This window comes from Phaethon aethereus (genome assembly GCF_964289735.1).
Source record: "Phaethon aethereus genome assembly, chromosome: 3".
Classification (NCBI taxonomy): Eukaryota; Metazoa; Chordata; class Aves; order Phaethontiformes; family Phaethontidae; genus Phaethon; species Phaethon aethereus.
Genome location: NC_138576.1, coordinates 87,404,615 through 87,421,674, shown reverse-complemented (window position 1 = coordinate 87,421,674; position 17,060 = coordinate 87,404,615). Strand labels below are relative to the sequence as shown.

Sequence of the window (17,060 nt, the reverse complement as noted above, 5' to 3'; positions counted from 1 at the left end):
TATTAGAGAATGTCAGCCTGGGAAGTCTGAACAGGTAGAGATATTTGATATATAGATGCAGTCAGGTAAAACTGTTTGCAACAAAAAGAACTTTGTAGATACAATTACAAAACAAATAATATAGTAACAAAACATGCAATAAGCCCTACAAAGAAGAGAATGAGAGGTAAAAACAGAGATCACATTCATATAGAATCTCATAAAAGAAATTAATCTTACTAGCCAAGTAAGGGAGATATAATTTAATTTCATAAATAACTTCATGACATTATTAATTATTTGCTCATATAAATAAAAAAGATGCATTGTCAAGTCCTCTAAAATTCCTGTCTGTGGGGGCAGCAGAACCCCAACTGTATGTCTGGAGAGTGCATAAAAATCACAGCAAATATTTGTGCCATTGACACAGATCAATAAGTGTTGGTACAGAAAGTTCCTTAAGACAGTACCTCCGCTATTTGCAGAGGGAATAAACCCTCCTTTTCAGACAATTATGTTGCCCTTGATGTCATTCCTTGTTAATGAATAAACTTTTATCTGTTAACTCAACATGGCATTTACCTTATTTACCAATTTATACTTATTTTATGTGGCATTTTATTTCTAGGCGTATTCTATTACCATAGCTTCTTTATGTTCAACTTAAAAATTCAAAAATACTGAAATCATTAACTAAACAGTTTTATTGATACATCTTGTTTGCATCTGGGGCTTTTAAAACAGAATGAAACTTTAGTAACCTATTATTTATTTTCTGGGGTAGAAGGGGGAGATTAAAATCTTAATGTCAATAGATCAATAGTGGACTTTCCGTATGAGAATATCCTTAACATTTTTATTTCATTTACATGATAGATTATAAACACATGGTCTGCTCTTGAAAAGTTCATTGCAGTTACATGTATGTAATTTTCCAAAAACACAGTTAGAGGGTTATCAGTAAGGCTTCTGAGATGACTGTTCAAAAGTTAGGAAAGCAATCTATGCAAGTCAGCTCAGCCCCTTCTGTATACTTATTATGCTGACCACGATATCAAGATTTTCTGATTATGTATCATTTTCCCACCGAACTGATTCAGTGCACACTGGCCAATGTTTGCTATGTAAGTATGTTTTTAATATTGCATTTACCATCATTCTTGCGTATGCAGCCTTAATCACGAGACCATCCTTTTTCTTCCTACTTCACTAATTATGTGTTTTTTAAGTGCTGCAACAACAGATAAAAGCATTTTTTACTCAGGTAACATCTTCATTTCCTAAGTAATCATTATGAACTGTGTTCATTCCACACAGTCCACACTAGCTGTGTAAAGGGTCCTATGAAAAATAATATCCAGCCATATAACCAAAACTAGTGTTGTACCTACATGGTACAGCTGAGCAAGACACTCCAAGAGTGAGTTTTCACCCTTTGCTTGGGTCAAACACCATAGGTTTCGTGCGATCCACTGTTTTCTGAAAGGAACATCCAGGTGAAGAATACCCCAGGCTCACAACAAGTTTCTGAGAGAAATTACTTCAGACAGAACAAGAGGTGACACAGAATCAGACCTATCATGCTCTATATTTCCACCTGTCAGATCTCCTCAGTTCTCCACTCCCTCCCCAGTTACTCATCTTAATTTTCCTTTGCCTCTCTCCTCTTGGCCCATTTTCCAACCTGGCAGTACAAAGTTAGGAAAAAATCTTCAGAATTATACCTGGAGTCTCTTCTGAGCAACAAGAACTGAGATATAGCCTGTGGAGTGGCACAATTTAAGAAACCCTTTACACAACTAACAAGACATGTATCTGAGAAAATTTTTCCATATTTCAAGTTTATGAAACTATGTAGACATGAGGAAAACCAGACTTTGTTTTCTTTCTTAACATTGGCAAAATGGAGACACCCAATGTGGGGGGGAAAAAAACCCACCCTAACCCAACAAAACTCGCAGCCTGAAGAGCTAAACTTTGGCAAAGTTATAACAACAGGGACTTATAATGAAAGCCAGACCACTTTAATAGGTAGCAATGAGAGCCCCACCTATAATATAGACCATAAAGGACTTCCTTTGAAGATTTAGTAGGCATTCTCATTGAGTGAGCTTGCACACATTTAGAGCAGCTGAGAATTTGACATATACGTATTAACAGACCAAAATAAATCACAGCTTTTGCTGTAGCACCAAATGAGAGACAGTAAGAATAAAATCAGCTGCATTCACAAGTAAATAATCATTTTTTCCTCTTTCTTTAAAGTTCTGGAATGGGTTTTAATGTGGCTTTCATTCAGTGTTAGATGTAATATTGATTTTTATAAAGCATTATTGATTTATATTGTTTTAAGTTATTTGCAGATTATCATGCCAAGGAAGAAATACTTAGTACCAAAACTTGGGTAGGGTGAAATGAACTCAGTTGTTAACTCAAAAAAAACCTCCAAACAACCCACAACAATATAGATAATTTTACCTCTTAAAAAGGAGTCACCACTTAGAAAAAATTATACCATGCATATCTATATACATACACAAGCAAACATAGAATGTACTCTATGACATATAACATAAATAGCTCTTGTGTGCAGAACAGCAGCGTACTCAAAAATAATTAATCTTTCACCCACTAAGACATCCCAAAACTATCAAAACATTTTCCAGATTAGCTAGAATTGTGCCCCCACCCCCACCATATGACTCCTCTGCAAATACATTTTTCAGTTTACAATAAAAATATTATTTGATTGAAATCAGATGTTTATGGAGAGTATCAAATATTTTATGCATTCTAAAGTTATCTGAGCATTTTTTCCTGACTACTATTTCCAGTGTAGCTAGTATTTTACACCCAATCTGTCTAAGCAATACATCCGCTCAGCACACCCGCACGTCTATGCAAAGAGGTAAACCAATTGCCAGACTAGAGCGTTTCTGGAAAGCAGCAGAGTGAGCTTTGCGGGTCTTGGTTCTGTTCTGTACAATGCTCCTCTGTAGCTCAACAGGTGACAGAACACATCTGCTCTGCATAACACGTCCCTGTAAAAATCACTACAGAAACACCATTTGTATGATCTTTACAACACCCGTAACTATCATAGAAGCCATGTAAGTCAGTAACCACTTAAACAGCACTTGGTGCTTCCTATAAAAACATACTTGTGGAATTACAGCCATGCTTTCCCTAAATAACTGTTTCTTTTGCTAAACATGGATGGACTTCATTATCCAAGTGTTTACTGCAGTATAAATGAGGAGAATTTCAAAAATGAAGGCCTGCATTCCAAACTGCTGAGAGGGCGTACATAGAATATATTTGTAAAGCTGTTCTACTTCAATTGTCTCATGTCAGTACTAAGAAAAGCCCAAGCTGGATCTGCACACGTGAACATTTAACTTACACATCTGCAACACATGATAGCTCTAATTGTAGTTTTAATGAAAGCCTGCAATTGTCTGTTTGGTTGATCTTTCCCCCCAGATCACAGAATCAATCATTAAGGAGATACTGCAGTTCATCTAATCAGACTTCTCCATTAGGCAATTTCTCTCTCTTTTGGAGAGCAATACATTTTTTTGATCACTGGAGGAAAAGAAACACAGAAGAGAAAGACAGGGGATTCTCTTCTGTCAATTAGGTGGCTCACAGGAATGTTCCTTCTAGATGATGTCATCTACTTAGATTGCCTTAAACGTCTGTGTGGAAATTTCTGTCATAAACAACTTGTTCTTTTCGAAGTAATTAAGAACAATCAGTCATTTACATTTAGTTTTATCTAAATTTTATTTGTTTCTTGACAATGCATGTAAATTTTTGAAGAAATTGCAAGAAAAATACTCAGTATTAAAATCCACATCTAATGTTTATTCATAATTGCTGTCTGTCTTTAACCACTGTTTATGTTACAGAATTAAACAGTCATAATTTCTGCTCTCTTTAGAGATTTTCATCACCAAAACTTATGAAATATGAATGGACCAACAGTTCATAAGCAAAGCATCAGGCATACTTTTGCACTCCTTTTTTTACTTAAAATGCTATCATAATAATTTAATTAAGAATAACCATTAAAAGGGGCTTTTTCTAGACGGAGGGAAGAAAAGCAAAGATCTTGCACTTTGGAGATTTATTGCAGAACAGCAAGGTAGCAGCAGCACCGTTACCTTTCCTCCCATCCCAGTTAGTGCAGCACACAGGTACGTGATGAACAGCCACAGGAGTGTGGCTGAACTATCCTTCCCACCCCTCGAGACAAATGTTTTATCTGACACATTGGGATAACCATCCTAACTTCGCTACCAGTTCTGTCGCCTACAGCAGGTTCACAGCATAGTAAAGAGCACCTGCACGTTTATATTGCTGACCAAAGTGTGCCTGTGGGGGCAAGATCTCCAGAACTACTAGGTGAAGAGGTCATATTCAAACATATGATCTACTGCATGGAGATTTTGAAGACCCTCACTATACATTCAATGTGGAAGAAAATCTTACCTAGCGTTAACCTGTATGTTGAAAGATGATGGAAATTCAAGCCTAGTCTTGAATTGAGTACAGGAATGTGAAGAGGTAAAACAAGAACTTTAACTGTTGTTTAGGATTCTACATATCAACATTCTCCTCTATAGTCTGAAAGTTTAATTGCAAATTAATTATCATACCACAATATGATTTTCACACAGATACCAAGAAGATTACAACTCTCCAGTCATGTAAATTTTCAGTTTAAATTATCTTACCCCAGGGTTTAAACTTCTACATTTAAAATATGCTGCTTATTTTTATTTTATTGTACAGCATTCCATTTCAAGAAACCAGTTTGATTGATGTTGGATTTTCCCAACTGTACTTGTCATTTATTGTATGCATAAACTTCATATTCACTATATATACATATATATATATATATATATATATAAAAACACAACACAAACTTAGAGCTATTATGATTGGTATAACACTAGGACTTAGACTCTTAAACATAATTTTTCTCTGAAGCCATGGTAATTCATATGCAACCCATTATTTAATTTATAAAGTTAATCAAAATAATTTATATACCACTCATTGCACATGTGCAATCAATTTTAAAGCATCATATATGCACCTAATTATTTTAGTTTTGTTTTTGTTAATTTTAAAGTGGATAAAGCAAAGATTTTTTTTAAAGAAAATACATACTTGAAAAGTAATTTATAAAAAAAAAATCCTGTCTTTAACACATATAGCTTTGAAATATTCTCTCCTTTTCTTATATTTCTACATGGTATATACATATAGTAATGATTTCACACCAGGCAAAATTCATCTCAGCTGCATGCAAAAATCTGTCTTTATGTAAAAAACAGCCTAGAAAATATCTGAAATTAAATGAATACTCACTTGTTTAGTCTTTGTTTTTGTAATGGTGTCCGAAATGGGTTTCTTCCTCTCTTTAACAGCTGTTTTAGAAAACAGTTCTTCAAACTCATGATAATCTATGGAAGGCTCTTCAATTTTTTCCCACACAAGTGAAGCACTAGAATCTCTAAAGTTAAGCAAAAGACCTATGTAGGGCAACGTCAAACTAAATAAGTTCATAAATGGAGGAATGAAGAAAATAAAATAGCAATTTAAAAGTTGTTGCCTGACTTTTGCTAGCAGCATTTTTATAAGGTAAACTGTTGATTCTCCCCTATACTTGTTTGTTGACACACAATAATGGTCAGGCTCATTTATATTCACCTGCTTTAAATACACAGGAATATAAATAGGCTGTATACAGGCTATGAAACAGACATGGACACAAACAGAGGTAGAAATAGACAGCTATTGACAGACCACCTGTGTGGCAGCAGCAAGAACTTGAAAAGAAAGAAGAAATTCATCATTAAATAACAGCAAAAGGGTTTTACAATCAGTACGCAGTGACATAACAAAAAAGTTAATAAGGAAACTTCTTCTCATGACCAAGAATGATATTTTACAAACAAAAAGCATCAACAACTGAAAACAGTATATCAAAGGCATATCAAAGTAACGGCTAGAGAATAGCTTTATCACAGAATCACACAGAATCACAGAATCATTAAGGTTGGAAAAGACCTTTAAGATCATCAAGTCCAACCATCAACACAACACCACCATGCCCACTAAACCACATCCAGAAGTGCCACGTCTACATGTGTTTTTTGAACACTTCCAGTGATGGCGACTCCACCACCTCCCTGGGCAGCCTGTTCCAATGCTTGATGACTCTCTTCATCAAGAAATTTTTCCTAGTATCAAGTTTAAAGACTTATGCTGCCATGTAAAAAACCTGCAGTTTGACTCTGCCTGCTGAGTGTACAAGGCGGGAAAAAAAAAAGTATTTCTAGGTCACTGGAGAAAGGAAAGAAGAGGATAAAATGCGTTCAGCATATATTCATCTAGAGGGAAAACTTGCAAGCTGCTCCAGAGAGAGACCAACCCTATCTTGAAAGTTGAGGGGAGCACAAATACGACATTTTGAAAACATCTCATGGAACGCTTAATGGCACACAATCATCCCCAGATCCCTGATCAACACGTGGTATGTAGCCCCAAAGGACAGCTGAAAACACTGCCTTCAAAGAGCTTTCCTGTGCAAATAACATTACTCAGAGCTTGTGCGCATTAAATAAAATGGGCACTCCCTTTACATATCCAACTACAAATAAAATCCTGTTTGCACTGAGGTTCTCTCAAAGACCTGCCTAGCAGTAAATAAAGACTTTTGCCCACAACACAAAACACTAACGGCCATAAAGTGAAGACAGCACTCTCTTCACAACTCTACAACTTACCTTTTACTGTGGAGCTGAATTCTTGTCCAGTAAAGAGGCTTCATTGGCCGAGAAGGCTCTATCACATGTTTTCTGCTCACTTTCTCCTGATTGATCCCCATTGCAAATAAACCAGATGGTAATGGAGGAGGAAGAAACCCACAGACCTGTGGAACTGATGGGTAGGTGCTGCCCTGGGCTGGCACTGGAAGGGGTGGTGCTTCTCCTGGCAAAGGTGGTGGGGCTGGGGGTGGCATCCCCAAGCCAAGCAAAGGAGGGGGTGGTGGAGGGACACCTGCACCAGGCAGAGGTGGTGGAGGTGGTGGAGCTGGGGCACCTGCACCAGGCAGAGGTGGTGGAGGTGGTGGAGCTGGGGCACCTGCACCAGGCAGAGGTGGTGGAGGTGGTGGAGCTGGGGCACCTGCACCAGGCAGAGGTGGTGGAGGTGGTGGAGCTGGGGCACCTGCACCAGGCAGAGGTGGTGGAGGTGGTGGAGCTGGGGCACCTGCACCAGGCAGAGGTGGTGGAGGTGGTGGAGCTGGGGCACTTGCACCTGCACCAGGCAGAGGTGGTGGTAGAGGAGGAGGAGGAGGGGGGGGCGGGATGCCCCCTCCGGGTAGAGGTGGGGGAGGTGGTGGCAGCCCTGCTCCAGGCAGAGGTGGTGCTGTGGGTGGGGGTGGTATTCCCAGGGCCGGCAGAGGAGGTGGGAGAGGGACACCAGCCCCAGGTAAAGGTAGTGGTGGTGGAGGGGGAGGTGGGATGCCCCAACCAGGCAGAGAGGGTGGGACTACTGCTCCTGGCAAAGGTGGTGGTAGAGGTGGTGGTGGGACTCCAGCACATGGGAGAGAAGAGACTGGAGGCAGCACTGGTATCTCACCACTTGTCAAAAGTGGAGGAGGAGGAGGAGGGGGTGGTGGCATCATGATGCCTGGGAAAGAGTGGTCCAGGTGTGGTACTGCTAAGCCAGCAGAAGGAGGGAGTCCTGAGCCAGGCAGGGGTGGTGGGGGTGGTACTCCTGCCATGGACACGGGAGTGGCAAGGGAAGGGCCATGTGCTCCAGACAGGGGAGCAGCTGGTTCAGTGGCTGGCAGTGATGGGGGAATGCTACACATGGGCTCAGGGGGCAAAGAAGGGGGATGTTCGCTACAAGTCACATCTACAGTACTTAGAGGCTGATGGGTAGCTGGCATTTCAGTCTCTCCTTCAAATACAAGGGACAAATTAACTTTGGGTCCTGGAAGAGGTGACTGCGGCGTACTCTGTACTGATTGGCTTGCATCCAGTGGCACTGAGATTAGCTTCGGCGACAGAACTAAGGAGATTTCAGAACAAAACGTGGGCTGTAGTTCTAGAGCTGGCAATATCTGAGTTGGCTCTTCACTTTTGCCCCCTTCTAAATGCAGTGGTGGGGGTAGTGGTGGCAGTACATTGGCTGAAGGCATTATGTGTGTTAAATAATCCTCCGTTGGTGAGGTTTGTACAGATCTTGCTTGTGACACTGTCCTGGGTACAGTCTCTTCTCTGTTTGTTTGAAGAGTCACACTACTGAGTTCCCTGTAGACTGCATGCGTGTGCTCATTTTCCTGCTCCCTCCTAGCAGTCTGTACCTCTGCAGCAGGGAACTGTTTCTCTAGTTCTGCAATTTTGGTCCTCAGATCCTCAATAGTTTGCTCAAGTTGTTGGATGACACTGGCACGCTCCTCAGATTTCACCTCAATATCACCCTTTGAAAGAAAATAAATAATAAGTACAAAAGAGATAACAGTCATCACTATGTTAAAAAAAAAAATTTAGATCAAAACTATTGGTATTCCATAGGTTCAGAAATAAGCCAGTTATGACAAGAAGTATCATTTTGGCTAGCTACATCTTACAGTGGAAGAAGATGGCTTAGGAAAATGACTTGCTTCAGTATGAAACTACCTTCATCAGTATGAGCATGATTTAGACTGTGATTACATTTGGTAAAACCAAAAATCAGCAGCAAACCCTCCCTCCCCCCACATACCCTGACCAAGAAAACAACCAGCCGCTGAGCACAGGTACTGCAAGCATTTCTGTACACATGGATATGCAGATATGTTGGTGGGAAGGGCACTCCATTACTTTAATTCTGTTAAGTGAAAATACGTTAAGTGTTTCTTCAAAAGGGATGCACTGTGCATAACAGACTCAACACACTACTGACCACTGGGTTTCAATATACACCCTAACGATACAACACAGATTGGGAATGAGGAGCATAACAAATCTGCACTTGTCGAAAATAGCGAATCTCAGAACAGAATAATTATGCTTTTCTCCAGCCAGCATGCTTGGGAGGGAAAAGAGGTAAGACAAAACTAAGGGAAAACTTTCCTCCCACCCAAAATTTGAAACTCCTCTGCCAAGTGACAGACTGTGAGTGAGTTACGTTAGAAAAGCTTCCTGTCTGGAATGGTTGTTCTGTATTTGACAGTTTCCATATTTTTTATATCTCTCTGAAGCATCTGATACTGCCTGCTGTAGACTGAATAGAGGAACCATTAACTTCAAATGACACAGTAATTCTTACATTTTTAAATAAATAGCAGTAACAAACTGTACTAAAGTTAATGAGTATCTGCTTTTATCAAAAGGTACCAAAAGAAGCAACCTAGTCTGAAAATAGCCATTTGTGCTTATTCAGGAAAGCTGAACAGGAGATAGAACAGGCATGACATTACAGCACAAGATCTTTTAATAAAGAACTTACTTTCTAGTTGCATGTATTTACTTCTTAGTACTTTTTTTTTCTTTAAATTTGGAATTTTGGTCAGCACTTCAAGCATATAGTTGAATTAAGTTTGTCATGCAACAGGTTTCCCAAGTGGTTACAACAAAACAGTTATTTAGTGCCTTATTGTTCCCTTTTATAAAATCATACGCTTCATGGATGAGACTGTAGGCTTAGTCCATAGGAAATCATCAAATATTCTTTTTTTTTTTACAGGTTTTGTAAAGAAGCCTACAAATAAACATACAATACCCGATATACTAATTGCCTTGATTTGTTTCAGGAAGATGATATTTTTCATCTCATCCTTTGACACATGAAACATTTAAAAGTCATTTTTCTTTCTGGAAAATGAAGTTGTAACTTCCAGCTGGGGATTATTAATAAAATATATGTTCATTAATACTTAAGAAGTTATTTTCTGTACAGAATTGGTTTTCAAATGTAAAATTTCAATTTTGTGTTTATCTTGGAGTTTCCCAGCTGTCCTAAAGCAATTCCAGAAGTAAAACAGCAACTACCACATTTCAACCAAATATTGTTTGATTTTGAAACACCTTTATCAAAACTTACAAACCCCTACATTTTTTGAACTTTCTGGAACCACAGTTTGACCTGAAAGTTGTGGATGACAACTAGGTCTCCCTATCAAACTTTGAAGAGAGATGTAAAACAGAGAAAGGAACATCAAAAAAGTTTTTCAATGAATAATGAAGGAATGAACACAGCAGACATATTAACAAATGGTATTATAACAAGGAAAAAAGGCTGGAAAAGTGAAAAAGACATTTCCATTACAGACTATTCATGGTGTTTCAATCCACTCAGATTTCTTTAATAACTCAATACTTCGCAGCAGCAACAATTTTGTTGAAGAACTTCATTATAAAGGAGAAAGAGAATATCTTGTTACCCCTTTGTTTCATCTGCTCTTATCCCCCTACTAGTCACCTGCAAATACAATAATAATGCCTATCAGTTCTTCAAAAGGCAACATTATCAAAGGAAATGTGTTCCTAGGATTATTAAGGCCCCACACCACTTTTCGGTTATTTGAGAACAAATCCAGATTCCCCACTCTGTAACTCTCCTAAGCTCCCATTTTATACTGTAAGAACACTCCACCAAGGATTTTATGACAGATACAGCTTGCCAATTCTATCTGAATCAGAAAATTAATTTCTGCCACAAAAAACCTGAAACCAACATTATTAGACACAATATTAAATGGTTCTGAAGAGATTCGCCTTAAAGACAGCTGATATCAGAACAGTTCACCGTTTTAAAAATTTGTTTACTCAGGAGATTGGATTCAACTTTTCACAAGAAAAAGATGTAATCTTTGAACTCTGAAATTCTACCTGTACTACAGAAAAAAAATCTACAATTCACTGTTTTACAAGAGAATTTACTCTGCAGACCATGAAATTTCTTTCAAGAGAAGAAGTATTTTTTTAAAGTTTAAAAAAATGGGCAATCAAGTGAGATGATTAAGCAATTCAGACAAGAAATAAAAATGCATTGATGGATTAAAGTGACTTTTTAACCCATGCTCTACGAAACAATTTGTCTGCTGTCCTTGAGACACAGCGGTTCAAACAACCTTGTGATTTGCTATTTTGTTATTACCCTAGAATCAATAATATATACAGGATTTCACAGAAACAGAATATTATGAACAAACAAGACTTTGCTGTGAATGCAGAGATATTTATGCAGAGAAAATGACATACTTTAAATTTATTTGGTTTAAAAAAACCCTCAAAACCAAAACAAAGCCCCAGTATTTATATGCCTAAGTAATTATTTTAGATTAATAAAGATGTTTTTCATTTTGACTTTTAAGATGCCCTCAGACTAGTTTAATTAGAAATCCATCTTTCCCCTAGCAAGAAGTTTGGAAATCTAGGGCTCTATCAAAGAAACATAAGCTACAGCAAGTTTCCACTATCCTCAACAAGGAAGGAAGTTTAATATATATAAAAGTTCAATTAGAAATGAAAATTAGACAGTTTTCTTAGACAAATAAGCAAGGGAAGACTTAATTTTTCACACATGTCAAGATTTTCAAAAGCTTTTGACCAGAACCAGAAGACCCAGATAAAAAAAATACACATAATGAAAAGAAGGTTCATTTTTAATCCAAAGGACAATTCCACAGCAGAAACCTACAGGATTTAAAAGAGATATGAGGGAACTCTGTCTTGCCTAGAGTTCTTACCCAGGACCCAGGTACTGTGGAACAGTCTTCTTTCTGTAAAGAAAGAAAGAAAGGTGGAAGCATAAGCCTTGCTTTACCCAGGTGACTTGAGCGTGAAAGACGTGAGCAGGAAAAAAAATTCCAGAGGTGTATGGCTATAGAATGGTGCCCACTGTTTCTCAAACAGGTTGTACATGTTCCATGTGCAGTGAGTTGGATGTTTAACCTGGGACTGCTGGACTGACTGTGTTTGTGTTGCGCTGATAGTCTTGTGTGTGCAGAATATCCAACTGATCTGGGAATACTGGCTTTACTGTATAAAGGCTGTACATTTGGATCTGCACATGCACCAAAAGCCCATACATTACATCCAATTCATTCCAATCTTGTCATGTTTTCCACAGGTGCACATCAGATGTCCAGCATAAAGCTGATCTATACAGATAGAACACACCCAGGATCTTCAAACATGTAAAAGCTCAGATTGTAGCTACCTTCTCTGCTGAGTCTGAAGTCCTAAATTCTCAGATGAATGACTGAAACCTACAGACACCTCTATAACTAAATTTCAAGGCAGAAAAAACCCCACATATCTGTGAAATTTAGCCCTAGACTTTATCTATATATGCAGACACACACGTATATATGTGTATCTATATTATATATTTATCTATATCTATCTCAACTTGCATTCACTTTATATGTTTTATGAACAGCTGTAATGTGTTTTTTTCTCTTGAAAATAACTATACTGGCAGTTCTTAAAGGTAATTTTGAATATTTGAAAATTAAAGACACATTACAGTTTAGTTGTAGAAGTTAATGTCTTATATTATTACAAGCCAACAAGTTGCATCAGCAGTTTGATAACCTTCAGCAATTTGTCACTTAGTGTCATGAAATTTCCTCCCTGAGTAGAATTCATATTTAGATGATAAGATTATAGTTCTTGTTTTTTCTTTCCAAAACATTAACCTTTTCGTTTCTCTACATCAGAATTCATGATTCAGAGTATATGCTGCTACCTGATTGCAAATACGCACAGGAATAGAAGCATACAGTTAAACAGGACTAAGATGGCAAAATAAAAGACCCCTCAGGTCTTCCAGTAAGTCAACACCTGGTGGTACTGGCAACATCCAGTTACTTGCAAGGATGCTCTTTCCACCTGCTCTGTTAATAAATGACTCTTTTCTACGTGAAGTGGAAAATTTTCGAGCACGCATGCTCACTGAATGGCACAAAGTAGTGCCACAGTAAGAATTTAATTCAGAAAAATGTGATCTCTATTCAGGTTTCTCTTATTAAAGCTGTCACATTTTCAAAGTTGCTTCTTGCAACTGCAGATCAACCTTAAGAAAAGGAGACACAACATTTTAACAGGCATTTTCAGTGCTACAATTGTCAGATAAGAAGTATTGATATACACTTGATTTGCATTCAAAGAATATAGCATCCATCTAATTAATTCTCACATTTCACTTCATCAAAGCCCATTGCAGCATTTTAGTTTTACAGTAGTAGAAGTTGAGGAAAAGCTGGCAAACTTGCCAATGGCATTAGTGAGAACTGCTGCAGGAGTAGAATTAGTATTGAATACTTGTTTCTTCCTCAGACTAAGAGAACAAATCTGTTTTGAGAAGCTTTCATTACACTGAAGGTGCATGTATGGGGATTAAGGAGATACGTTATCACCATAGTTAAAGCTATGTTCCATGTTTCTCCCTAGACACACAAACAAACGTGATGCACTGCCCTCCAAGATAGTACTGAACAAGCAAGCTCTGGAATAGAACTGGACCAATGCACTTCCCTGCGTGAAGTGATAAGCCTTTTTTGGTGGATGTGAGATAACCTCCCCCACAGTGACACACTGCAACACATGGATTACACAAGCCTGCACTGTGCTGGCATTGGGACGATTTAGCTCTTCCTAAGCTAATGAGCTAGGACATGTCTATCAACCAAGAGGTTATGTCATAACCAATCATGGGCGACCAAAAAAAAATTACACGCAGAAATCAGTAATTATTGTAATTCAAATAGTTCACAGAATCATAGAATAGTTTGGGTTTAAAGAGACCTTGAAAGGTCATCTCACCCAAACCCCCTGCAATGAGCAGGGACATCTTCAACTAGATCAGGCTGCTCAGAGCCCCATTGAGCTTGGCCTTGAATGTTTCCAGGGATGGGGCATCTACCATCTCTGGGCAACCTGTGCCAGGGTTTCATCACCCTCAGTGTGAAAAATTTCTTCCTTACATCTGGTCTAAATCTGCCCTCTTTTAGTTTAAAACAATTACCCCTTGTCCTGTCGCAACAGGCCCTGCTAAAAAGCCTGCTCCCACCTTTCTGAGAAGCCCCCTTTAAGTACTGGAAGGCTGCAAGAAGGTCTCCCCGGAGCCTTCTCTTCTCCAGGCTGAACAACCCCAGCTCTCTCAGCCTGTCTTCATCGGAGAGGTGCTCCATCCCTCTGATCACTTTTGTGGCCCTCCTCTGGACATGCTCCAACAGGTCCATGTCTTTCCTGTGCTGAGGGCTCCAGAGCTGGATGCGGGACTCCAGGTGGGGTCTCACCAGAGTGGAGTAGAGGGGCAGAATCACCTCCCTCAACCTGCTGGTCAAGCTTCTTTTGATATAGCCCAGGCTATGGTTGGCCCTCTGTGCTGTGAACGCACATTGCTGGCTCATGTCCAGCTTTTCATCCACCAGTACCCCCAAGTCCTTCTCAGCAGGGCTCCTCTCAATCCTTTCATGCCCCAGCCTGTATTGATAGTGGGGGTTGCCCCGACCCACATGCAGGACCCTGCACTTGGCCTTGTTGAACCTCATGAGGTTCACACAGGCCTATTCCTCAAACTTGCCCAGGTCCCTCTGGATGGCATCGTGTCCCTCAGGCGTGTCAACCGCACCACTCAGCTTGGTATCATCTGTAAGCTTGCTGAGTGTGCTCTCGATCCCACTATGTCATTGAAGAAGTTCAAATAAACAAACATAGGATCAGCAAGGAGCATGGACCTTTGAAGAAAGATGCATGCATTACAAATGCCAACTTCGAAAGATGCAAGTCAGATGAAAACAGATTTTTCAGATTGAGTTTCCTGAAGCTTCTGAATTGCTTATCCTTGGAGTAAGTGCATTTCAGAGGATAAGATCCCAGTTCTTTATAGTTTCCATTTAGTAAATAATAAAAAACAAAAAAACCCGAACACCCAACTTGAGATGCAAAGATTGAAAGTTTTCTCCCTGTAAGCTGTAAGACTCTTAACTGAGCTGAAATACAACCCTAGGTTATCCACAAGTTCTGCTACAACAGGAACCTCAAAAGGTTTTTGTAGACTACAGAAAAGACAAGATAAAATAAAATCTCACAGAACCACTGACCACCCTAGGAGCTACAGAGCAGTCAAGTATAATTACTGTTGTCTTATATAATATTACTTTTAGCCTGCACAAATGGCATTTTTCAGCCCAATTGCCCAGAAAGTTTTAGACCTGCTTTATTAAAAAAACCAAACACAATCAACCAAAAAACCAGCACCCTACCCCCCTCAAGTCTTTAAGGTTTCTCTCCTAGCATATATAAGATAACCTTATTAGAAAAGCATGAAATGGTACAACAGTAAACAATAAAGACTTCAAAAAAGGCTTACCCCTCCATATATCTTCATTTAGCCCAGAAACTGCTTTAACTGTTCTGTCACTCACCCAGTGTAAAACTACTATGTAAATGAGAATAGGCATAGAAAGAAAAGAGGAAAAAAAAATAAAAGATGTTCAACTTCATTAATTTTAATTTAACTTTACTTTGCTTATTTCTGGTGTCTTTTTAGGTGTTCTGCTGTTGAACTCAAAGAGAATGCTAGAGTAGAATCAGCTGCACTGGGGTCTTTCAGCAGATGAAGAGAGAACTAAAGTCTAGCCACCTATGCCAGCAACCCAATAAATAACAAGTACCTTAAGAATCACAGATTTCCTTAAAAGTTGGGATAAAAACTGTTCTGGATTTATTGTCTGCTCAATATTTAGGTTGTTTATTGAAATTACTATCACATGATGAATCACTTCTTTCTTCTATCACTTGTGTTTGTCCTAAAGTATTTTAGCTATGAGACTAAAAGGTTTGAGTAGTTTTCCTATGTATCCAGGCCAAGGCAACCATCCATCTCATTCTGTTAAAACAGAAAATAAAATCTGGCATACCTTGAACATTACTACATTGGCATACTAGAGAACTTTTTCACACTAGGCATTTTCTTGACTTTTTGATTCAACTTGAGATTGACCAGCAACCTGGGAAGTAGTCACTGTGTAAACTAACTCATTCTGTTATTATTTCTGTGTTCTTTGTATACAGAAACTATACTAGCTTTTAGGCTAGAAAAAACAGTAAGGATTCTATTGCCCAAAATGTGAACATTAATAATCTAAATTTGAAGGACTCAGAATGCCTTTAATTTCTTCTCCTGACAGTCCAGTACTGGAGATCAAAAAAGGTGATGATTTTCCAGGTGAACTTTACCATATCCTGATAAGTAACTGTCCAGAGTATGATAGTTCTACATAGTACTTGCCCTTTTTATCCAAGAGTTCAGCCAGACCGCAAAATGGGAGGTTCACATGTTGCTTTTGTTTCAGGCTTCCAGCAGGGAATAAGCAGCAAAAAATATCCACAGTAAGAATAAATCTTTGTAGGAAGGGATGAACAGTTTTCACTACCCTGAAATATAAGCCTATTACTCATGACAGAAAAAGTTTGGAGAAATGGAATCACAGTCTTCACAAATGTATCCACGAACATGCTGAAGGCAGGGGGCTGGAGCTCTATCAGCTTCTCTAACTTTTTGAAAGTGTGAAGGCTATATTAAAAGCAAAGCTGTATGATTTTTTGAGAGAGAACATTAAATAAAATCAATCACAATAAAATCATCAAAGAGGAGCTTTACGTTTTGAGAAGTTAAGTAAACACTTTTTGGTATGATGGACATCAGAAAAAAATCATTTGTCTCTTCAGGAAAAGTTGAATAATGAAAACAAAGAAAGTAATTAAATATTCAGGAATAAGTTAATTTTTATCAGTAGTTTTGGGCTTTGAATATACCTATTGGCATCTTCTCTAAAGGAAAAATAAAAAGAAAAACATGCATTAAAAATACAGAAAAGAAAAAATTGATCTTACTGGTTTTACTCATACCAACTAAAAATGGACAACCTAGTGATAACTATCTTTTGATCTGATTGTAAGTAGAAGTTAAACTACTTAGTCTGGTTTGTATCCAAAGGATGAAAATTCTTCTCAGCTTTACGTTTAAGTTCTCATTCAAGTACGGCAATACACCATGGT

General features: G+C 38.5%; 1 protein-coding gene across 1 annotated transcript in view; it reads right to left on the bottom strand.

The window, feature by feature from the left end:
- Positions 1-17,060, bottom strand: part of FMN2 (formin 2) — a gene marked incomplete at its 3' end in the record, with an annotated part of 164,246 nt that overhangs the window by 97,023 nt on the left and 50,163 nt on the right. Inside the window, exons 5-7 of the mRNA XM_081997623.1 lie at positions 11,738-11,770; positions 6,783-8,485; positions 5,362-5,506 (exon numbers count right to left, since the gene is read on the bottom strand). Coding sequence (XP_081853749.1) covers positions 5,362-5,506; positions 6,783-8,485; positions 11,738-11,770 — 1,881 coding nt within the window. The remainder of the gene's footprint in view (positions 1-5,361; positions 5,507-6,782; positions 8,486-11,737; positions 11,771-17,060) is intronic.